General features: G+C 40.9%; 1 protein-coding gene across 1 annotated transcript in view; it reads left to right on the top strand.

Moving 5' to 3' along the window:
- SUSD2 (sushi domain containing 2) overlaps positions 1-26,001 on the top strand; it is a 132,890-nt gene that overhangs the window by 36,007 nt on the left and 70,882 nt on the right. The window contains exons 3-16 of the mRNA XM_075273147.1: positions 3,687-3,835; positions 6,442-6,609; positions 10,085-10,259; positions 10,883-11,087; positions 12,809-12,894; positions 13,002-13,270; positions 13,355-13,489; positions 14,846-14,890; positions 17,019-17,243; positions 17,753-18,001; positions 20,968-21,234; positions 22,931-23,107; positions 23,525-23,729; positions 25,697-25,848. Of these exons, the coding sequence (XP_075129248.1) occupies positions 3,687-3,835; positions 6,442-6,609; positions 10,085-10,259; positions 10,883-11,087; positions 12,809-12,894; positions 13,002-13,270; positions 13,355-13,489; positions 14,846-14,890; positions 17,019-17,243; positions 17,753-18,001; positions 20,968-21,234; positions 22,931-23,107; positions 23,525-23,729; positions 25,697-25,848 (2,507 nt within the window). The remainder of the gene's footprint in view (positions 1-3,686; positions 3,836-6,441; positions 6,610-10,084; positions 10,260-10,882; positions 11,088-12,808; positions 12,895-13,001; positions 13,271-13,354; positions 13,490-14,845; positions 14,891-17,018; positions 17,244-17,752; positions 18,002-20,967; positions 21,235-22,930; positions 23,108-23,524; positions 23,730-25,696; positions 25,849-26,001) is intronic.

The following is a 26,001-nucleotide window of genomic DNA, read 5'->3' as shown; positions in this document are numbered from 1 at the left end:
AGCGCACCCGTCTGTCAGCTGAGAGTGCCGACCGGCTCACTTTGATAAAAATGAACCACCACTGGGTAGAGCCGTCATTTTTGTGCCCACCTGTGTAAAGCACCCCAACATGAAACTCCATGTCTGTACTCAACCTCTCCAATTCCTCCGCATCCTCATACTCATCCACCATAAGCGTTGCACAATTCTGCTAATACTAGGCTCCCTCCACCCTGATTTCCCCCAACTCTGCTGGTTAGAGGCTCCCTCCACCATGAATTTGCCCAAACTGGGCTGTTTAGAGGCTCCCTCCACCATGAATTGGTCCAAACTGGGGTGGTTAGAGGCTCCCTCCACCATGAATTGGTCCAAACTGGGGTGGTTAGAGGCTCCCTCCACCATTAATTGGTCCAAACTGGGCTGGTTAGAGGCTCCCTCCACAATTAATTGGTCCAAACTGGGCTAATTAGAGGCTCCCTCCACCATGAATTGGTCCAAACTGGGTTTTTTAGAGGCTCCCTCCACCATTAATTGGTCCAAACTGGGCTGGTTAGAGGCTCCCTCCACAATTAATTGGTCCAAACTGGGCTAATTAGAGGCTCCCTCCACCATGAATTGGTCCAAACTGGGTTTTTTAGAGGCTCCCTCCACCATTAATTGGTCCAAACTGGGCTGGTTAGAGGCTCCCTCCACAATTAATTGGTCCAAACTGGGCTAATTAGAGGCTCCCTCCACCATGAATTGGTCCAAACTGGGCTGGTTAGAGGCTCCCTCCACAATTAATTGGTCCAAACTGGGCTAATTAGAGGCTCCCTCCACCATTAATTGGTCCAAACTGGGCTGGTTAGAGGCTCCCTCCACCATTAATTGGTCCAAACTGGGCTGGTTAGAGGCTCCCTCCACCATGAATTTGCCCAAACTGGGGTGGTTAGAGGCTCCCTCCACCATTAATTGGTCCAAACTGGGCTGGTTAGAGGCTCCCTCCACAATTAATTGGTCCAAACTGGGCTAATTAGAGGCTCCCTCCACCATGAATTGGTCCAAACTGGGTTTTTTAGAGGCTCCCTCCACCATGAATTTGCCCAAACTGGGCTGTTTAGAGGCTCCCTCCACCATGAATTGGTCCAAACTGGGCTGGTTAGAGGCTCCCTCCACCATGAATTTCCCAAAACTTGGCTGTTTAGAGGCTCCCTCCACCATTAATTGGTCCAAACTGGGCTGGTTAGAGGCTCCCTCCACCATTAATTGGTCCAAACTGGGCTGGTTAGAGGCTCCCTCCACCATTAATTGGTCCAAACTGGGCTGGTTAGAGGCTCCCTCCACCATTAATTGGTCCAAACTGGGCTGTTTAGAGGCTCCCTCCACCATTAATTGGTCCAAACTGGGCTGGTTAGAGGCTCCCTCCACCATGAATTTGCCCAAACTGGGCTGTTTAGAGGCTCCCTCCACCATGAATTGGTCCAAACTGGGCTGGTTAGAGGCTCCCTCCACCATGAATTTCCCAAAACTTGGCTGTTTAGAGGCTCCCTCCACCATTAATTGGTCCAAACTGGGCTGGTTAGAGGCTCCCTCCACCATGAATTGGTCCAAACTGGGGTTTTTAGAGGCTCCCTCCACCATGAATTGGTCCAAACTGGGGTTTTTAGAGTCTCCCTCCACCATGAATTGGTCCAAACTGGGGTTTTTAGAGTCTCCCTCCACCATGAATTGGTCCAAACTGGGGTTTTTAGAGGCTCCCTCCACCATGAATTTGCCCAAACTCTGCTGGTTAGAGGCTCAATCCACCCTGATTTTCAAAACAAATGTTGGTGCCAACCTCAACTTACTACAAGGGCCAAATTCACTGCTGGTGACAAGCTCTCCTCACTGCAAGTGCCAAATACACATGTTTCAAGGTGTTTTCCTACTGTCAGAGAGGTGGTATTGAGTGTGTAAAGTGTGTAGTTGTTAGGCTGTGATGTTGGGGTAATAGAGGGTCTTTGGTGTGTTAGATGCCCCCAGACATGCTTCCCCTGCTGTCCCAGTGTCATTCCAGAGGTGTTGGCATCATTTCCTGGGGTGTCATAGTGGACTTGGTGACCCTCCAGACACGGATTTGGGTTTCCCCCTTAACGAGTATCTGTTCCCCATAGACTATAATGGGGTTCGAAACCCGTTCGAACACACGAACATTGAGCGGCTGTTCGAATCGAATTTCGAACCTCGAACATTTTAGTGTTCGCTCATCTCTACTTATGTGCCATTTAACCCTTTAGCAATAACACATTTTAGCCTTAAACCAGTAAAATCTTATCCCTTATCTTTGCATTCTTGCTTTCACAACTTTTTCTGTTCTATTTCAAATTTAGGATCTGAAACCTTTGATCGGTTTTTATTATTTTTTGTTTTCGAGAGGTGAAATGAACAGAAAACATCAATTCTGACAACTGAATTTTAAGTTTTATTAACCAACCCAATCCTTATCTCCTTTGACATCTGCCTATATTATCAGGTTTGGTCAACTATACTGTTCTAATGTGTATGGATAGCTTCAAGTCAAGGCAGGTTTTTCAGTCCTTGAGTTTCCTTTCAATGATAGCAAACTAAGATGAAATGGTGAGGAATAGCATAACTAGTCTTTAAGCAAACACTGGAAAAATCTGTAGCACAGTGTCCATAGAAGAGAATCTGTTCCATAACTGTCTGTTTGGACATACAGTATACAAATAATAACTTTGCTTCTACTGCTTTTTCTCTCCGTCTGCTCACTCCTTCCCCTCCCCTCTCTGTAGAATTTTATATACCAGTGATGGCCAACCTTTTAGAGATCGAGTGCCCAAACTGCAACCCAAAACTCAATAATTTATCGCAAAGTGCCAACACGTCAATATAACCTTAACACTATGCAGATCCACAATTGTGGACAGTTATGGACCCACAACATACGGTTGTGTGAATGGGGCTTTACAGAGCTTTTAATAATACAAACAGCTTTTTACTGAAGGTAGTAGATTGCATTTGGTACTTATGACAAAGTAATGTCAAAAGCCCCACTTACTACAATCTACAACACAGTGTTCCCCACACAGTACAATCTGCAACACAGTGATCCCCACACAGTACAATCTGCTCCACAGTGATCCCCACACAGTACAATCTGCTCCACAGTGATCCCCACAAAGTACAGTATGCTCCACAGTGGTCCCCACACAGTACAATCTGCAGCAAAGTGAACCCCACACAATCTGTTCCACAGATGGGTGTCCACAGAGAAGGCTCTGAGTGCCAACTTTGGCACGCGTGCTATAGGTTCGTCATCACGGCTATATACATTTACAATCTGAGTAACCTGCAGTGCAGGATTTTCACAGTTTAGCTAAGGGATGGGAAGCAGAGAACAGCCTGATAAGACCAGAAAGAAGTATTTGTCCCTGATGAGATATAATACAATGTTTATGACAGTCGCCTGTACTATTCATTTATGCAAAGTTTGTTGAGAACTTAGGGACTATGCAAGCAGAAATTATGCAGAATAGTCTTATCAGATTGAGCGAAGAATGAATATGTTTTAACTGAAAGCTTGAGGTAAACTGCAGTGGAATGAATTAGAACATAATACTCTGTACTGTAAATTACGTAAAAGAGTATCCAATGTTAGTCATGTCTTATGTTAGTTCTTTATACATGCCTAGTGTCAGAAATGATAGTGATTTATTTTCCATCAACAGATTCAACAATGAAACTGATACTCAGGGTTTTGTCGATGAAAATGGATATGTTCACTGCATTTCTCCACTGGTATTTCAGACCGGCCATATCCCATTTACATTGGTACTTGAAGGGTCCAGTTTGTCTCCATCTGGTACATGGTTAGCAGGTAAGATGCAGTAACAAAATAAAAACTCCCATACACAGACATATAATAAAAAGAGACAATGTCAGGTGTGGTCTAATATAAAATTATCTGTTACAAAATTTTGGCAACATTTTCTTAAATTTCTATAAGACTTTTAAAGATGTTGAACATTTTTGGCAATTAGAGTATCTTTCTTTGTGGTAGTTTTCTACCAATTATTTGATTTAATTCAGTTGGTTAGTGAGAAAGTGGACATACCTTTTTTTGTGTCAAATTGCAATCCTGCTACAGTTTATAATTAGAGATGAGCGAACATTAAAATGTTCGAGGTTCGATATTCGTTTCAAGTAGCCCCTCAATATTCGACTACTCGAATCGAATATCGAACCCTCTTATAGTCTATGGGGGGAAAATGCTCGTTTCAGGGGTAGGCAACATTCGATCAAATTATACTTACCAAGTCCACGAGTGAGGGTCGGGCTGGATCCTCCGAGAAGTCTTCTCCGTGCAACGTCCCCGTAGCATCTTCCGGCTCTGAATTCACTCTGCCAGGCATTGGGCCTGGGCAGAGCCAACTGCGCATGCCCGCACTACAAGTGGACATGCGCAGTCGGCTCTGCCCAGGCCCGATGCCTGGCAGAGTGAATTCAGAGACGGAAGATGCTGCGGGGACGCTGCACGGAGAAGACTTCTAAAGGTAGGAGAAGAACCAGCGTTGATTGGCCGACTGTATAGCATTCGGCCAATCAATGCTGGTTCTGCATCGAACTTTTCCATTCGAATAGCGAGTGGTACTCGATCGAGTACGAGTATTTCGAATACCGTAGTATTCAATCGAATACCTACTTGATCGAATACTACTCACTCATCTCTATTTATAATCCTTTTACAGATAATCTGTTGTACCAGGATTGTGACTGCGCCTGTCAGAGCACCCATTGTCTTCTGTGGTTGTGCCCCAGTGTCACCAACTAACATAAAAAAGGCCCTGATGCACAGAGACTACAGATGACAACAGGGGCTCTATCTAATAGACCATGCTACATCCTAGGTGCAGTAAACAGCTAATTTTCATATAGATTAAAATTTTGACTTTCGTGGCAGAAACATTGCACTTTGACACAAAAAATGTTTGTTCTCAATGACACCAACCACAGCTGTAACAGGATTAGTTCAGGGATCGATGTCTCCTCAGATAGATGAGCATTTTTGGCACAAAAATAAAAGTCCAGTCCAGCAGAATATGGTGCAACCGGCCGCAACCAGTTTTATTGGAAGTGGTGCAGACAAAACAAAAGCAAAATACAAAACACTATAGTCATAGGTGCCTGGATGTGATATATATAGCTGCACAGCCAAGGGTATCTCAAGTCATAATGCCAATGGGCAAGTAATACCATGGCCCATAACAGAATGCCATACAACCAGACACAAATACCAGATATAAGTAGTAGGAAAAAATCCCCCCCTGTGATATAACATACTGCCTATGGAGTGGTTCTATTCCATAGGCAGTATGTTATATCACTGAGGGGGGATTTTTTCCTACTACTTATATCTGGTATTTGTGTCTGGTTGTATGGCATTCTGTTATGGGCCATAGTATTACTTGCCCATTGGCATTATGACTTGAGATACCCTTGGCCGTGCAGCTATACACAGTATATTACATCCAGGCACCTATGACTATAGTGTGTTGTATTATAATGCATTATATTTACCCCTCAGTGTTATAGTCTTAGCCACCTATGGTTAGGTAATTTTTGGTATTTGGCTATTATGTCCCCCCCCCCTATTTATGTGTCTTATGTTATTTGTATCACATTTTTTAAAAATCTTGGCATTAATAAAATTTATTAGTTTTATACTAATTTTGTGTGTATTTTTCTTAGTATTTTGGTTGGTTTATTGCACACAATAGCATGCTATTTTGTTTTTTTGGTTGGTTTCCCAGGAGCAGAGAGAGCCATATACCTGTGGGCTCTCTGCCCTTTTATACACACTTCAGGAACACAGGAATTAACCCCACACATCTCAAAACCTGGAGTGGCTGAATGGAGTAGAGACACAGCCAATTCTGCCATCTCCAGCAACCAGATCTTTTCCAGGGTTTTGGTAAAACTCTCCAGCCAAGAACACAGCTTTTCTCATCTGCATTTAGATAATATATGACAGGAACCTGGGAGATATATACACTCCTTTTACCACTTTGCCCCTGGTCCTGTCACACAGCATACATAATTTGTTAGGAGGGGATATTGGTGGCGGTAGACTTTAAATCCCTTTAAATCCAGTGAGCCAGTGACTAGTGACTAGCAGAATTAGTACTGTCAATGACTGAGGAGCACTGCCAGCTGGACTTCTTAGCCCAGGATGACCAGGGATTTTATTGAATAAAATATGAATTATCAAGTTACCGCTATGTTAAATCTTTCCCTAAGAAACTACTGTATATATCCACTCAGCATTTCCTGCTCTATACAAGCGGCCTCAATATTGTAGAGCATGTTCAATATGACAGGTTCACTTTACAGTCTTCTTATCAATGTCGTAATGAGATTTTTATTACTGTTAATAATAGCAATAATCTCTCATCCCTCACGTAGTGTTAATTTTTGTTTTTTTAGCTCATCACAGCAAAGTTTCTGCGGATGAGAAAAGTTCTTTGGTTGATTCAAAAAAATGGCAATATTATGGAACTCCTGGATTTAACGGATCTCTCACAATAACCTGGAATGCTAAAACACTCCCAACTCAAGAGGTCCGCATTGAGGTCTGGGGCTATAATGAAACAGGTGAGGCCAAAATGCCAACCATGAATCCTCATGATATCATCTCTCTGATGTAAGGTATCAATATCCACTGCTTGCTAAGCAGGTAATATGTTGTACTATTATTGCATATGGTCACAGGACCCCATTGTTACCTCTGGTAACTACACCCAGCCTGACTCCCTCTTACAGTCACATATAGTAGACATTGAGTGGTCTTCTCTACTGAACTCAATGGAGAGAGTTGGGGCAGTCTCTTGTTATACTCCAATGAACAGAGATAAATGTATGTCTGTCCAGCTCTATACTTTTTCTAGGCTAGTTTGGATTGCAAAATGGCCATCAGTGACCCCTGTTTTCCTGCAGGAGGTTAGCACTAAATACACTACCAATGTAAATAGTATCTGCCTGGGGCATCACCAGAACGTAATGGGATTTAATGCAAACTTTTAAAAGGCCATACTAAACTACAACCTCCAGCAGACCTAAACAATGATAAATGTATGATGGAAGCTTGGGGGATGAAAACTGGTGTATAGACAGTGGTGAACCTAGCCTCTCTGCTGCCTGAGGTGGATGATCTAAAAAGCCCCCCCTCCCCCGGTATTGAGGCTGGGGTGGTGGTGTGGGGGTGTTGTTCATCTTATGATCGTCCGCCTCAGACAGCAGGGGGGTTGTGAAAAGATCCCCGAATATAATAATAGTGGTAGTGGGATCGCAGCCTGGGCCCAGGCCTATTCATTACTGCCCTCCGCGGCCTATAGTACAAGGGGAAGCGGGGACAGCAGTGAGCAGGCCCGGAGAGGTTGGTAAATAGGCCGCTACCTGCTGGGGATACAGGCAGTGGCCTATTATAAAACAAAAAAAAAAGGTATTTTACTTACCAACCTTGCTGCTGCTCCTGCTGCTGCCTCCTCTTCACCTGGCAGTAAGACGTCTGCGTTTCAGCATAGGCGGCGTGATGGTGCCTCCTGCGCTGAGACACAGAGGTCTAAAACAGGGCAGGAGACGGGCAGATCTCCTGCGTTAGTTTAGGGAAAAAAGTTAAAAAATCTCTTTCGCAGCTGCAGCCCCCTCCGGAGTGCCGCCTGAGGCTGTCGTCTCACCTCGCCTCATTAGAGGTGCGGCTCTGTGTATAGAGAAAGTGTGGGTGGTGGAGGTCCTCTAGGCACCTGTAGTGATGGACACATATGTCTTGTGTACTTCTTATAATCCAGCCCTGTTCATAGTATTCCAAACAGAACATAACATGGGATATCCATGTATGACAATGTAAGCGATAGTGACATATGGCTTCAATAAAATGGCGTTTACAGTATATCAGCCTAGCTCTTTCTCATAGTATTTGATCATCTATATGTCTTTACAGTATTTCAAGTTATTTTGCTCCTGACATTTTATTTTTGCATAAGATATCAGAAACACTTAAATATAAAAATATCTGAGCATCAAAAGACATAATTAATAAATAATTTTACCATATATATGCAAAAAGAGAAAAACATGGCCCACACATCCCAATCTTATACATTGATCTAGTGCTTCTCAGCAAATTTTACAATACTGAACATGAGCTTCTTAGTATACATATTGATCAATGTGCATAAGCCCACTAGCCACTTCATGGCAACCTCTTTATAGTGGGTCCCTACTCTATTGGGTGCGGCGCTGCACAGTGACTGCCACAACCGCAACACAGCGCCCGCAGGGCGAGCGACCCAGTGGTCCGGCAACACCCCTGCCACCAGACCAAGCCCCCAGACTCTGGGCCGCGCTGCCCCACGGGCACAACACCACAGGAGCAGCAGACGCCATGCAGCACCCCACCATGTGAACAATATGTATACTAAGAACCTCATGTTCAGTATTGTAAAATTTGCTGAGAAGCACTAGATCAATGTATAAGGTTGGGATGTGCGGGCCATGTTTTCTCTTTTGTATACATAAATAATTTTACCAAATGGTATTTTGTATTTGATAGATCTTACTTACTTACACTTTTACACTTTATTTTACAATGGCCTCTTTAACATATTGTCAGTCCTGTAATAACTGTACTTTTAATGGCCTATAGTAAAATGTCTATGGTGTATAGTGAGTTTCTCAATGCACAAGGTGTCTATACAGAGTTCTGAAGGATGACATATTGCCAGTAACTGAAGTATATCTCATCTAGTTCACCACTTAGAACAGGACAGAGATCACGTGGTTATAGTATTCTAGCACCAGTAAATGTGTCTAGATTTCTATGATGGCTTCTGGCAGCTGCCACTATAATGGCAGCATGTGGGAATTTGTTAAAGTCTTGGTCTCAACTCCAGAACTGTTTCACAAAGTTGTAATAAAAGTTACTGAACTAATCTTTAAGGATGACATTGTATAGGACAGAAAAGCAGCAGCTGGTTTGCCTTGCTGCAAAAGTCACCTGAAATGGCATGATTTTCTCTGCAGATTCCTGTGAGAATCACTGCAGCTATCCCAGGGCTTTCGACTTTTGTACTCCAAAGGTTAAAGCCTTGATCAAAAACTCACAGTATAAGTTCATGTCCTAAGGTTTGAAAACCACGGTGCAGGTCAACTTGCGCTACATGTTTCTAGCACAGCTTGTGGATGGTTTGCTTCCATTATGTATCATTTATCTTTGGCAGTCCCATATAACTTAATGAATATAAGAAGTGGTGGACTAGGGGAGGTGTAAAACATAAAAAATATTTATACTCTTCCCTCGCCCCTTTTAGGCCTCCTCCTGGTATCAGGTGCTCTCACTTGGTCTCCTAGCTGATTTCATGCACCCAAGGTTACTGCTGAGGCCTGTGATTGGGCTTCAGCAGTCACATGGGCACAGTGAGTGTCATTAATGTAATTTTGTTAAAAAAAAAACCAGTTTGGGTTAGTTGGGTCAAATCTGGCTCTGAATTAATCAGTTTTTCCATCTTTAGTCATATTGTGTAATGCTTACAAAATGTATAATGGTTGTGACTCCATTCAGAAACTCACTGGCATTTTTTAAAACTCGTTCTCTTATTTTTATCTGTGTGGCAATACATGGTTAAAAGAGTCATATATTACTTTTAGTGCCACATAGACTGTGTCTACCAAACTATACACTACTCTATAGTGATAAAGGTATATTAATAAGAGCCAGTGACATCAGAGCTGCTGTAGCAGAATTGCATAACTACTGTCCCAACATACCTTGTATATAGTATGTAGTAGTCCTATGAATGTTCATTTTTCTTTGTAAATGATTTTCCAGTGCTGTATAGAGATGTCCAAAATATTATTTCATAAATGTGCTCTTTACTGTACTTCATCAAAGCCATAGAGCTACCATTTTGTATTGCTGTACCAGTAGGAACAGAGAGTACCAGAATCCTTAGAATAACAATATTGAATTCCTGTAGAGGCGTCCATTTTTCTATTACTCTATTTTCAATAAAATAATAATCAGTCATACGTCCAAACATTATATAATTTCTGCTTTACCTTCATTTTCCAGGAGCTCCATATTCTGACTCATGGGAGGCTGACTGGACTTACCTCTACACTTTGGCGGACACTCAGCTCAACAATGGCAACTTCACTTTCACTCCAGTTCCTGCACAATCCCCATTTGATCAATGGGATGTAGGAATGTTAAGGATCAGCGCCAAGAACCATAAGGAAGGAGAGAGGTAATTTACGTCTGAAGTAGATGCCTCAACCTCATTCCATGTAATACTATATATCTCTCTACATGTACAGTAATTTCATTAGGGCATATTTATCAATGTGTTTGCTGTAAATTCAATGACAAATACAGCATTCAGGATCAAAACATAGTAATGGAGCCTAGAGACGAGAAGACATTTTAAAATTTGTTTTGTTTTGGATTCAGACAATTTGGATCCAAAACCATTTTCAGTCTGAATAAACTTGTTCTGATTTGAAAGTGAAAATTGTCCTTAAAAGTCTTGTATGACTTTCTGAGGGTTTCTAGGATTCTCTCTAACTCCTTGCAAGCTCTTTAATGCACACACAGCCATAGTAATATAAGAGTTACAGTAACATACAGTATATGGCTGAGGATAAACAGATGGTAACTGGTGGTAAATAAAACAGCCGACTTTAACAATGATTTATGCTTTTAAAATTAAAGATGGTGCAAACATGCACACTCCTTCTCTCTGCTTCTCCGCTTTCACATTGTGAGCTGCACTTCACATAATCATATTTATGTCTGCAAAACATTTCACATTTAAGTATCACAATTATCCATGCGGTAAATTATATAAGACTGTATTACTTTGTGTCGCAGGAATGTACATGCAATATGGAGTCCCGTCCATGCCTTAGCCTGGCACTTACCAGAGAACTTCAGGAAAGAGTCTGCTAACTGGGCAACCGATAAGTGTTTGGACTGGGTAAATCTTGAAAAAACCAAGCTGCCTGACTTCCGGAGCGAAGTTCCAGATTGCCCTTGCACTCTAGAACAGTCCAGAGCAGATACAGGAAGATACCATGTATGTTCCAGGACTGGTAAACCTGACCACCATTTGTTGATGCTTACAATACAACTAAGTCTCCATGCATATGACCGTAGTTCAAGTGTTTTTTTTAACAGACACTCAATCATTTTTGTGGCCCCCATATACATGACCGTGTATTATGTTGTTCCCTATGGGGGATTGTGAGCCTTGACGGAAATGCGTAGATCCATGTAGGCACATAAATACTGCCACCTGCACCAATTTCTTATGAATCCATACACACTGTCATGTGCATGTAGCCTTATTGCTTGTTTGTTTGTCTTCAATTAAGTCTGTAGGGTTGAGGTACTGAATGTGAAATCCAAAAGTTGGTCTTTGTATGTTTTTATAATTCTTTGTTTGCCCTTATAAATGTCAATTAAGAAAATCTAGGTAAGTTATATAAATAGAAATACCAGTGTGTCCTGAGTCCTACAATGGCAGTCTCCTGGACCCAATACCAACCACAATCCATTCCTTCCTCAAACTATTACTTAAAAAGTAAGTAATACACAGATGTTATTCCCACATCCATATCCACATCACAAGCTTAAAGGGATTGGCCACTTTCAGACCAATATTGACAAACAAAAGTACAATAAAAAGATATACAATTTTCCAATATACTTTCTGTATCAATTCCTCACGGTTTTCTAGATCTCTGCTTGCTGTCATTCATTCTGTTACTTCTAGAGGATAAAACTCTGACCCTGGTCATGTGATTTACGGTCCATGGTCATGTGATTTACAGTCTATGGTCATGTGATGAGCACACAGGTGCACAGCTGATTACCAGGCAGATGTCTGATTATTGTGCTGTGACTATAACGCACCTGTGTACTGTCATAGTTCCTGTCCCACCTCCCCTGTGCTGTTATTGGTGCAAAAAACGCACCAGGGAAGGTGGGAGGGGATATGAATTTTTACTGCATATGTTGCATGGTATTTGATTGGAATCGAATACTTCGAACGGCCTGATATTCGATCGAATACCTATTCGATCGAACGGTGTTCGCTCATCTCTAGTAATAGCCTTTTTCCTGCATGATGGTTGTCAAAGGCTTTTACCATACCACTGTCCTTGATAAAGGGCTTTTCTGTTAAAGGATTTCTTACCTAGATCTCTACTTCCAGGAGATTCCCGCTCAGTTTATCACTGGCTGAGTTTGGTCACTGGCGTGGTAGTGATTGTCTCAGCGTACATTTCCTTGATGTCTTAATGGGACCAATTTTTTTTCTTTTTCTTTTTTTAAAGAATTGATCCCTGCTGAATCCTTTATTGTGACTCTTACCATTGCTTATTAGATAAGCTTAGTGACCAGCACTGTTACCTTGCAGTACTGGAATCCTGGGTTCAAATCTGACCAAGGACAACATCTGCAAGGAGTTTATATGTTCTCCATGTAATTGTAGGAGTTTCCTCTTTCACTCCAAAGATATACTGATAGGAAAGTTACATTGTGAGCCCTAGATGGGACAGTGACTGACTTACACTGGGTTCACACCTGCGCCAGGTCTCCGTTCTCAGGTTTCCGTCTTCTGCAGACAGTTTTGGGCAGGAAATGGAAACTTGCAAATCGGAGACTTGGGGCGTAGATGTGAACGAGCCCTAAGTTTATAAAGCGCCGCGAAGTATGTTGGCGCTATACAAGTAAGAGAAATAAATTAAAATTATGAGTAAGACTCAACCTTTATGGTCTATTTTTTTCTTTCAGACAGATTATGGTTGCAACATTGAAAATGGCAGCGTGTGCACCTACCATCAAGGAGCCGTTCACTGTGTGAGGAGCATACAATCTAGGTATTTTATTAGCTTTTACTTACTTATATCATTAGATTTTTTTCAACATTAATACAGCTCTACACATAATACACAATAATATTATTTTTTTTCCCCTTTTCTTATAGCCCTCGGTATGCCGCAGGACAACAATGTTGCTATGATGCAACAGGAACTCAGATGCTAACCACAGATTCAAGAGAAGGCAGTACACCTGACAGGGGTCATGACTGGGGGTCCCCTCCTTACAAAAAGCCCCCCAGAATACCTGGATTTTCTCACTGGCTGTATGATGTGATTACTTTCTATTACTGTTGTCTGTGGTCAAATAATTGCCATTACTACCTAGAACTAAGGCCGTCCAGTGACTGTCGCAAATACAAGCCCCCAAAAGTTGGTGAGGAAAGTTATTCCTATAAATGGTGCAGGTTATCAATTACAGGGGGCTGAATTTCTAAGCACCTTCTCTCTTCTGCTATAGCTTCAGCTTTCGGTGAGCCCCATTTCATTACATTTGATGGCTTGGATTACACCTTCAATGGGAAAGGAGAATATTATATGGTGAAAGCTACAAATCCATTTCTGAGCATTCAGTTCCGGACCACCCCTTTCCAAGGTAATATTGATGCATCAAATAAGATAAAACCTACATTTCCATACAGGCAGGGTATCTGCAGACATCTCAGTGGTAATATGTCTGTAATGTGAAGGATACACATGGTTACAGATAAGCATTATCCTTACTGAGTTACGTATCTTTTTATCAACAAAATGTTCTATTTGGGGGGGGGGGGGACTAGGAAAAGCAGCCTAATAAGTGCTGTAGGAAGCCTGCTCAATGCTGTGAGAAAGGGCGTTCCTGACTGATTGTCAGAAATACCCTTTTGTCGGTGAAGAGCTATGGTACCAGCACCGATAGCTCTTCACCTGGGGGACAGATCGTGAAAGCCGACAGTGTGCTGAATTCAGTGTACTGTCGGCTTTCTAGCGGTATATAAAACCGCATGTGCCCCAAGTGATGAAAATTCCTCTTTATCTCATATACAATGCTATAAAATCACAAGGTTTCCTTTAAAGAGAACGAGTTATGTGGAAAATAGTCATGTTCAATCTGCATTCAGCATGTCATAGAGCAACAGGAGCTGACTAGATTGACATATAGTTTTGTTGGGAAAGACTCGGTATAACCTGTCATTTATGCATTAAAAATTTTCTCTATATCTCTATTATCTCTATATGCAAAGTCATAGAGGGAATCTTTTTTTTTTTTTTTTTTTTTTAATGTAGATTGTGAGCCCCATATAGGGATCACAATGTACATTTTAAATTTTTTTTTCCATTTAAGTCTGTCTTTGTGGTATGGGAGGAAATCCACGCAAACACAGGGAGAACATACAAACTCCTTGCAGATGTTGCTCCTTGCGGGATTTGAGCCCAGGGCTCCAGTGCAAGGCTGCAGTGCTAACCACTGAGCCACCGTGTTGCCCCCTATCATAGAGGGAATCTGTCAATTACTGAGAGGCTCACCTTTGGAACCTCATAACATAGGACAAGCAAAAGTATCAAAGAGTACATGGCCAGTTATACTGAATCTCTTCTTACAAACCTATACATCAATATGCCCAGCTCCTCCTGCTCTATAAAGTTTTACCTGCATTTTTTTTTTAATCACAGGTTCCCTTTAAGGGGAAGGTTGCCAGCTGTATCAGTGGGAATGATCTCCTATTGCTTGAGTGCTGATAGTCTGCAGTTCTGCAGAATATTACACAAGAACTTTGTCATGCTATGCCCTTTACAACATACTGTACACATGTTTGACATCACGGATGTCAATGGATCTCTTAATAGCTGGCCATAGTATAAGAGTGTGAATTTATTGCTGTAAAAACTGATATGTAAAATATAATATTAATCTAGACATAATAACTCATGTTACAACCTGTTCTAAAATTATCCATTATATGGTATGTAGGGGAATTGGCAGAGTCTGAGCAGAATGAACCTTCTCAACCTTCAGGTCAGTATTTAAATAATTTGACAATTTAGTATATTTATATTTTACATATTTGTGTCCTCCATTTGGGTTTGTTTCTATATCTTCTTTCATTAAATAATATAAGAGGCTTTCCACCCAAAATGAAAAATGGTCATATACTAGTACAGTAAGTCAGAAGGCAAAGTTTGTTTTACTTGCAGAGATAATCTGACATTTAGAGGAGACAGGCAGAGCTAAAAAATAGAGATGAGCGAGTACTGTTCGGATCAGCCGATCCGAACAGCACGCTCGCATAGAAATGAATGGACGTAGTCGGCACGCGGGGGGTTAAGCGGCCGGCCGACGTCAAAGTGGAAGTACCAGGTGCATCCATTCATTTCTATGGAGCGTGCTGTTCAGATCGGCTGATCTGAACAGTACTCGCTCATCTCTACTAATAAATAATGGGGTGCAGCACGTGTGTCTAAAGAATTGGTAGCAAAAAAGTAACAAAACAGAAAAAGTGGGCTCATGCACCATAAACTGAACATAAGACATTATTACACAAACATAACAAATATATCAGAGAAAACAAAAAAGTATAAAAATATTTATAAACTACAAAAAGACATTTATGTAAATTACCAAACATAAACCTACTGACTGTAGTACTGACTATAAGAAGGTGTGAAGTAGCCAGGTAAGGATCAAAAGAGATAAAACCAAAGAGCAGCACAATAAGTGTGAAAATGTCCATATAATACCAAAAAAATAATAATTCAACAAACAATACAGTCAATGGTATATTAGAAGTTACATGATATCTAATGAATACTCATATAATCCATGCTGAGGAACCCATAACAACATCACAGAGATATTGACAATGTGGAGTTTCTCCAAAAGTGACATCAACAAGTGCAGCCATATTGGTAGTCACAGTACAATTAGCAATAGATCATAATATTACCATTTTGTCGGCATGTTCAACCAACAGCAAAACAGCTTTGCCATCCATTGCAGAGAAGCAAATTCACACATGACAACAACTATGGCTGCATTTCCTGGTCATTTTTGCAAACATATTTGCCCAATGAAACAGAACAATGTTAAAGGGATCCTATCATTTAAACGGAATTTTTTTTTTTACTATCATGTAGGAAAAACCTTAAGAAAGGCTATTCGTCTCTTATCGTTAGATGTCTTCTCCGGGCTGCGTTCGGTATATAATCCGATTTCCGTCGGTTTGTAAATGAGTTCTCTCGCAGCACTGGGGGTGCACCACTCAAACTGCACTGGGGGTATCCCCAATGCTGCGAGAGAACTGTCCAGCGTTGGCCCTATCTTCTTCAGGAACGGGTTTTCTTCCGGCGGTGGCTTCATACTTCTAGGTCTCGGGCAGCTGACTGCTCATGCCCGCCGGCCACAAGAAAATGGCCGCTTACACAGTATTGTAAGTGGCCACATTCTTGTGGCCGGCGGGCATGTGCAGTCGGCTTTGCCCTAGGCCCGAGGCCTAGAAGTTTGAAGCCAACACCCGGAAGAAGACGCGTAAAGAGGACGTTTCATGAAGAAGATGAAGGCGGTGCTGGAGAGTTCTTTCACAGCATTGGGGACGCCCCCAGTGCAGTTTCAGTGCTGCGTGAGAACTCATTTGCATACCGACGGAAACCGGATTATATACTGAACGGAGGTAAGTACAAGAAAGGGAAATATATGCAAATCTGTTCTCCAGATGTAATTAGGAAAACAGTGCCTCTGTTGCCTAATTACATCCTGGAAAACAGATTTGCATATATTTCCCATAATCCCCCAGTGGAGCGAAAATGGCTTGTAAGTCTCCATACTTCTGCAAAGGTTCCCACTCCCTAAGGAGTGTTATTATCCCCTGACCCTAAGTACAAGAAGCATAATGAACATACTTTGTCCATAACTAGTGGTATACGAATACTGTAAAGGTCATGTACAGTATTAAATTTTGGGCCTTCCTAGATTTAGATAATAAAAGTCGCATCTAGCGCACTACTGAACAAAGTATTATATTGGACAGGGCATACTACTCTTATTGGATATATCTCCAGTTTACTATTTTCTACCCTTATGTTACTTCCTTTATTATTTGGCATTATGTCACCTGAGCTAGTATCTGGTTTTTTTTCTCATTATAAAGGATTTTTTGCAAGTCTGACTGTTGAATTTCACGACAGAAGAGCTCGCCGACGGCGTTCATTATCTGATAGAGTAAATGTGACTAGCATTTCATCAGTCGCCATGCAAGAGGAAGACTCTGATGTTGTTGAGGTGCGTCTGAAAAATGGAACAAAAAATGAACTGGAAACACTATTGAATGGTGAGGCGCTTAGTTTTGAAGAACAGAGCTGGATGGATATGAAAGGTAAAAGTCAGCTTTAAGAGGCCTGATATAATCTGCAGATCTGTGTGCCTGTATAGTGTATGGCAGTCTCAGGAGATACTGTTTCTTTTTGTGAAGATTACCAGCTGATGTATGGCGTCTTATAGGTCAAGCACTGGTTCCTGGGAAAATGGGTTATGAGCTCTGATATAAGAGGAAGAAAGAGATCGAATTTGCATAGCATATGACAACATATGGAGTCCATAGTGCTTTGTACGACTGTGGGGCAAATTTACTCGCACAGGAACTGAGAGATTTATGAAGAGGCTACGACTTCAGCATAAATCACTCACGCATCCAGTTAGATTTTTATGTTAATAACTTATTCATATGATAGACCATCGATATCAGATTGGTGAAGGTCCCATACATGGCGCCCTGTAATATCAGCGGATTGCAGGGGCCAAATGGACAAGTACTGTGATGTTTTCACTGTAAATACAAAGAGCTTCCAAGAGAGTAATACCATAACTTATGTCTAATTGTTTCAGGGGTTTTCATATTTTCTCCAATTTCACCAAATGTCACGGTGATGTTTTCTTCTGGAGCTGGGGTGGAAGTGAGAGCCATAGATGAATTTCTGAGCATCTCTGTTCTTCTGCCTGAAATATTCCAAAACAAAACCCAAGGACTTCTAGGAGTCATGAACAATAATCCTGAAGATGACTTCACTCTACAAAATGGTACACAACTGCCAAAGTCTGCTTCCCCAGAAGAAATTTTCAACTTTGGTGCCAATTGTAAGTAAGGCATAGAATGATTCCGAAAAATAAACACAAATGTGTCAGCTCACTCACGTGTTCTCTGATGAAAAAATCTGCGGGTGCCATAACATGCAATATCCGTGGGAAATCCTGATAAAGAAGGAAGGTGCACGGAGATTCAGCCTCCCAGCCCAAGGCACAAATGCAAAACTTCCGAATAGAATACTCCAGCATCCAAATTCCTCTTGACTAAAAACTTAACCTTTATTGTGAAAGTTTTTCATGAACATGGAATGTTCAAATAAAATTGTATATCTCAACAAATATCCATAATGGCAGAGTTGAATGAGCAAAACGTCCGACTGACGCGTTTCGGGGCACCTATATTCGCCCCTTCCTCATAGTCTCATAGACTATGAGGAAGGGGCGAATATAGGTGCCCCGAAACGCGTCAGTCGGACGTTTTGCTCATTCAACTCTGCCATTATGGATATTTGTTGAGATATACAATTTTATTTGAACATTCCATGTTCATGAAAAACTTTCACAATAAAGGTTAAGTTTTAGTCAAGAGGTATTTGGATGCTGGAGTATTCTATTCGATAGAATGATTCCGTTTATCTTATGACAGAAGAAATGTATCAGACACGTAAATGAGCTACACTGAACTGATCAGTAGACAACATGGTATAGACAGAAAGAGCTGATTATATTCTCTGCTTATTCTGGGCTTAAGAGTCTGGTTGGCGGTCCTAATACTATATCACTGTAAATACAGAGATAGCTGTCACTAAGTAGGACCACTGCCACGATTCCTAAGCATAGAAGAGCAGTGATATAAATAAATATACTATACATTATGCTGAATCTTTTCCTACACAACTATATATAAATTTGCTAAACCCTTCCTGCTCTATACCATATTGTCCATGATAAATGTGGCATGTATTCTTTACAAGTTGAGAAACTCTCTATGTGCATTGCATTATTTTCTGTACCAGTCTTGAATGACAGAATGTGTTATATTGTATAGCTACATTCACTATCCTACAGACTTTAGAGCTGAAATCTCTTTCCTGTACACATTTTTCTCCATTGAGTTTAAAAACTATAGTCTTTACAGTTAGGAAATACTAGCTGTCCCTCTGTTTTATAACATATTTGCTGACTGTTTCCAGGGTTAACTAGAAGATCTGTAAAAAAAAACTAAAAACTTGAAAGTCTTCAGTAGTTTATACCTTTTTAATGGCTAACATGGCAATGATGACAGAATATAGCGTTTCGAAGCTCTGGGCCTCTTCTTCAGATATAACTAAAAACAATTTCTGAAGGCTGCATATTTATGTACAACAGGACACATAGGGATAGAATTTTAGTAGGGAGGGGGAAGAGGCTTATTGGTATGTACAAGTAAACAAATCCACAGTTCCCAGGTTCTTATCTTTATGGCTGTCACAGTTCAGTGATTTGTATAGAATGACATGAACCCATGTGAAAGGTTCATTCCATTCTCCAGAGTGTTAAATAAGGTCATGCACTTGTATTCATAAATCCGTCTGTTTCTTTGATTTAAAATTCCCTCTTAAAATCTAAATTTTCATGTCATTAGTAATGTTATGATCTTCATTGCAGAAATGTTTTGATACAGGAAGGTCCAGTCTTTGTTCTCTAATTGTAATGCGATGTGTTTTCATTCTCATTCTGAGCTTCTGACCGGTCTCTCCAACATACAGATTTTCAGTTGAACATTAGGTGCATATTATTAAATACACTACATTAGGTGTGTTACAGGTGAATGTACCTGGGATTTTATATTCGCTGTTAGAGTTTGGCATCTCTATCCTGTCAGTAGTCAGTATGTCAGGGCATGTTTTGCATCTTTTCTTTCTGCATGGAAATGTTCCTGTGTTAGTTGGAGGTGACAGTGAGCTGCTCACAACCATATTCCTGAGGTTTGGTGGCTGTCTGTAGCACAGGAGAGGGGGGTCTGGAAATATGGATTTTAGACGGTGGTCTTTTTGCAGTAGAGGATGTAATTTGCCCAGAGCTTCGAAACGTTATATTCTGTCATCATTATGAGTTGGCTATTAAAAAAGGTATCAACTACTGAAGACTTTCGAGTTGTTTTTTTTTTTTATATTTCCTACCCACTGGTCAACACAGTACAAAAACAACATTTTCCGTATAGAAGATCTGTGAAATATAACACAAGCAGTAACTGTGAAAATATGGTATTACTGTATTGTACTACTGTAAATTTAGATCACTAAATAAATGGCACTTAAAATGTTCTAAAATTGTAATTAAAAAAAAAAAAAAAAAGGTTTAATAGCAGGAATATCTATTAAAGCTCAAATAAATGTTGAATATTAGATGTTCCAAGTCTCTATATTGTAGATAGGTGACAATATACAATGTCTTTATAAGACATCCCCATCATATGCTAACTTATAATGAAACCCACGTCTAACAGTCTCTATGCCAGTAGAAAGTGACTGAGAATGATCCTAAAAGATTTCAGTTCTGCTCGTCTTCACAGTTTATTTACATATGATAGTATAGGTAGCAAAATCCAAGAGAGGGCTGTAAACTTTGCTGAAGAGATACTCAGCAACCACTTACATTACAAGGGCCTACACAGGCAGACCATTTGGCCCTAAACATAGAACTTCTTCTCTGGTTGGTCCCATCTTCTCTATCATGAACTGATGAGGAAGTTACATCTTCAGAGGGACTAGATAAATTTTTACCAAACAAGGTTCTGGATTGACCAAAGGATCATGAAATGGAGCAGAGGGGAGACGAGCACCAGGCCAGAAATCCAGAAAAACAGTTATCTTAACATTGGTTCAGTTTGATGTTTGCCCTCCCTTCTGTATATACCATTTTACACATTATGTGTTTGAGATCAAATCAAATATTGTATCAATGTATTAAATGTATTAGTTAGAGTGAAATAAAATCTGAATAAAATGTCTGCACTTGTCACCTTTCTCCTCCAGGGGCAGTGACAGAAGAAAACTCGCTCTTCCAGTATGACTCTCCAGATCTTATCGACAGCTATAAACAGAAACATGACCCAAACTTTGTTCCTACATTTTATGTCGATGAGAATAAAAATGAAAGTCTGACTGAAAATGCCAAAATCTTGTGTGGCGATGACATGTTCTGCAGATTTGATGTCTTAGCAACAAAGAGCTTGGAAATTGGCAATGCTACCAAGAGCTCACATAGTAGTCACAGAGCATTGGTGAACAGTCTAAAACCAGGTAAAAAACACACACCCAACTATTATACAACCCTGCTATCAAAAATTACACATTACAAAAATTGTGTCACATATACACAAGGACTATACTATTGTAGATTCTCCTTCTGAATCTCTCTCTTTTGTATACCATGTCCGTTATAGATTTTGCATGAATAGCACGGACAGGGGCAGCTCATAGCTTATTGGGATTACCCTGATATACAGTTTAATAAACTATGACACATTTATCTCCATCCAAGGGGAGCTTATCATACAATATTCAGCTGTATTTCTCCATATATTTACAATAGCTAAATAAATAGGTCTTTTATTTTTTATGATTGGGCAAAGTACCTGCTGTTCATAAAATTTAGAAAGACAGGCACACCATATACTTTTGCCATACTCATTGGCTGGGACTGTACATTGGGCACATGTGAACCCAGGCACGGAATGGACCACAGGGGAGCAGTTGAATCCCCAACTGGTCCCCTGACAAAGGTGGACTCATGGGCCCTAAATCCCCAAACCCCGCAAGAGGGTTGTTTGTACTGTACACTTAGTGCACTACATAAAGATAGACAGTGTGTCTATAAACTACCCAGATTTTTAGATATACATACATTGGGTGGCTGAGATGACATCTAGACATTGCGGGGACCCCATTGCCAATCATCTTGGAGAGGGCCACACGACAGGAACATTACAAGGTTAGGCTACATAGCAGGCTAATACTAAAAGAAGGTGTGCGTGTGTGTGTGTGTGTGTGTGTGCGCGCGCGCAATTTTAGGAATTTGCAATTTTGAAACAGGTAATATTTGCAAGCAGTTGTATATTGGGCACCACAATGATTTTTACCAGTGGACCCTAAGCACCCCAGTCCAACAGAAACCACATGGGTAACATAATTAAACTAGGAACCCTGTCTACTTCTTGGTTTGACAAGATTAGAGCATGTATACCCACATTGTACGGGGGATATTGTCACTCCTTAGGGAGTGTAGTAAGCTCCCCAAGTGCAGAGGGCCATGGCATCTACCTATGTTTGCCTGGATGATGGACAGCCCTGACTGTAAATCTCTGACACAGTGTACACCATATCTTTGTACAACCAGTTGACCATAACTGTCTACACCACATGACCCAGTCATGGTGCAGTCTGAATCCATTGCTTTGGGGATCAAGATAGTTTATCATCCAGCTCCTGCATATATGCAATGCCCATTCCTAATGGTCTTTATTGTATACAGTGGTTAATAGCTGTACTTTCAGAATCCATTCAATGTCATCTAGTTGAGTTTTCCTTTATTTGATCCTCTTCCTGTCACTTTCACAGCACAGTTAGTTTACAATTATGGCATCTTCTTGCCTAAGATATTTTGGTGAGATGCATAGCCAGGTGGAAGTATGGCTGACTTAGCACTGACTGTCAGCCAAGAAAAGAGAGATTAATTCTGCAGAAAGCCTTATGGCAGGTGGCTCAACCTACAAACACAAGTAAATGTGGTGAATTCGGATTTATCCCAACTCTTTCTCTGTGTATGAGTACAGTGGATAGCTGCCAGATGTGCCCAATAGTATTACCTGGTAGTGATGTTGTGGTTCATGTAGGATTGCTATGTGTTATGTATATGGAGGCAGGCAAGCAGTAGAAGAAGACAGTGCTGCAGCCTTGTTTTGTAGATTGTAACCATTGTATTTCTTTCTCCTTACAGTGGTGTCATGCGGCTGGCTCGCTCCACCTGCTAATGGCAAAAAGGAAGGAAATAATTACTTACTTGGTTCTGACATCACATTTAGTTGCAACCAAGGTTTTGTGTTGCTTGGTTCTAAAAAGAGGATATGTCAAGCCGATGGTAGTTGGTCTGGTGAGACGACCACTTGTATTTTAGGTATGCAAAGCATTATTTAAACACTTTAACCTTTTGGGTATCTTATATTCTATTGCTTTATTACTTTTTCTACCATATTAATGGGACACTCCTGCTGTCATTTTATGGACATGATATTTCAGTACTTAATGGTGCTATTTTTCATGTGATGGCAAATTCTATATACAATGTATGGTATTTACATGACATCCTATATATAGTCATGAATACCACCAAGACTGCTAATATTAATTTACACTATCATTGCAGTAAATCTAATATACCTTATTTACATCCATGTTTTTGCCTGGTATCATTCTACATCTTTCTAGCGCCACCTTCTATACTTTAAACATTTAATACATGGTTTATATTTGATATTGATAAAATGATTTATTCTAATACTTTGTGACGTTTTCCAATATGTATTTAATACAGGATCTACTAGCTCCTGTTCAAGTCAGTGCGGACAAGTCCTAGCTCAGTGCTCGTGTCATGCAACCTGTGAGAAACTTGGCACTTGCTGTGCAGACTACAAATATTTCTGCATTAGGATTTCTCCGGATTCTGGTTTACTGATGGGGGGAAGGGATTTTGTCATTCTGAATGTGACCTTTAATACCCGCTCAGCAGTGAAATGCAGGTATGAGAAACAAAACATGGCCTGTAACTACACTCTGTTATATTTTATAGTAATCCACCATCTTCTTAATTTCTGCTTTAAAACATAAGAATCCACATATTTCGAAATAGTAGATAGTACATATATAGTATGTTTTGCCAAAGTTATATCTTATATTGTGGAATAATAAAATCTATATTCTGTAAGATACTTTATACCTAATATAACATAGATATTCAGTTACTCTGTTCTCATTCACACAAAGCTTTCCAATTATGTTTGTTTTTTAGTTTAGTCTTGAAGGGGTTATACTGCAGAGACATTATATCCTACTCACATGATAGGGGAGAAGCGTCAGAGTGCTTAGGGTCCAACCTCATGAATTCCAGGAGTTCAGGAGAATTGGGGACTGAATGAATGTGTGACCAGCGCTCTATTCAAGTCTACTGTATGCTACTGTTTTATGACTCTGATTCAAGCTGAATTAAGATCAAATCAGAGTTGATGAATTTTCATTAGATCTGACATCAGCATTCAGATCTAATCGAGTGGTCAGGCCATCCTGAGTGTTGGATTTGATGGTGAACACCATTCTGCAGCCTGCTATGTGGTACAATATATCCGCAAGTTACATAGTCAGAGCCACATGGCGACTCCCGTTGCGTGACTGAACATTGCCATGTCGCTCTATGACTACTTCAACCATGTTAGTGAATAGAGTCACATTGCCACCATGTGTGTGCCACAACCATGACTTCTAGTGGTGCTTTGCTCAACTGTTTTGTAACAGTCATGACGCTCTTGGGGTCGCAATGTGACTCCATTCGCTAACATGAGTGAAGTCATAGAGCAAAAGGCCAATCTGTGGTAAGGAGTCACGGCCAAAGTCACCGTGTGGTGCTAGCTTTAATCTAAAATTGTACGACAGTTTGTAAATGTGAGAATCTGAAGAGCGTTCCTGACAGTCTAACTGGGAACGCCCATCCTGACAGTACTGTCCATAGCGCTATACCAGGGGTAGGGAACCTTCGGCTCTCCAGCTGCTGTGAAACTACAACTCCCAGCATGCTCCACTCACTTCCATGGGAGTTCCAAGAACAGCAAAGCAAATATGCATGCAGGGAGTTGTAGTTTTGCAACAGCTGGAGAGCCGTACGTTCCCTACCCCTGCGCTATACTGTTAGAGGGGGCGTTCCTTACCTCCCAGCCATGACGCTCATTGGTGAGGACTATATCCAGTATGTGTCATGGCTGGGCGGTAAGAAATGCCCTCTCTGACAGTATAGCGCTATGGACAGTACTGTCAGGATGGGCATTCCCAGCTAGACTGTCAGGAACACCCTTCTGACAGTGAAGCGCTATCCGTAAATGCACCGATATCTCTTCCCCTGGGGCACATAACGGGAAAGACGACAGTGCACTAAATTCAGCACTCTGTCTGCTTTCTAGTGGTATATAAAATGACATGTGCTCGAGGAAATGAAAGGTCCTCTTTAAGGACACAAATGACCCAGTGTTTCATCATCCTGTGACATAACTCTGTGTTTCTGTCCACTCCAGTGGCACAGGAGGAGAAATGTATTCTGTATGTTCCTTCCTCCTAGTAATGAATAACAGCCTGGGAGTGCAGAGATCTAGTCTCAGATGTGAAAAACTAATCAATCACAGATGGCACACAACCTACAAATGAGCAGGATGGAGGGCTGTCTGAGAGAATCAAAGAACTCTCATGTCTACAAAATGCGGATGTGTGAATAAGGCCTAATTACTCTATTATACATTTTCATACTGTATAACACCAGGCAGGGGGCTTTGGACATGTATAACTATGTACTGGGACCATTCCCAGCACACATGGCAAATGGACTCTCCAAAAGGCAGTGTGAATAAGGAACCGTGTCCCACGAGTTGTCTTTATTTTCTTCAATGACTCTGTGCTATTACATTTGACATTAGGTTTCTATACATTTTAAGTCACTTTTTTTCAGATTTTATGAGGACATCGTCATAAATGGTTTTATTGATAATGACGGTCACGCTCACTGTGTGTCACCATTACTATATGAGACAGGACGTATTCCTTTTGAATTGTCTGTGGATGGAGGAAGGACTTACCCTCATTCAGGCACTTGGCTGTCAGGTAATTTCCCTCACTCACATATTATTAGGCTACATCCACACTACTATTATTACAGTCCATTACTGCCATCTGTCATAGGATGAGAGCAATGGACATTAAAAGTAGTATTCTACTAGACACAGACTGAGCCCCCATAGATCACATTAACTCTAA

Source organism: Leptodactylus fuscus, chromosome 1 (assembly GCF_031893055.1).
Source record: "Leptodactylus fuscus isolate aLepFus1 chromosome 1, aLepFus1.hap2, whole genome shotgun sequence".
Classification (NCBI taxonomy): domain Eukaryota; kingdom Metazoa; phylum Chordata; class Amphibia; order Anura; family Leptodactylidae; genus Leptodactylus; species Leptodactylus fuscus.
The sequence above is the reverse complement of the archived record's forward strand: the minus strand, read 5'-3'. Positions and strand labels throughout refer to the sequence as shown.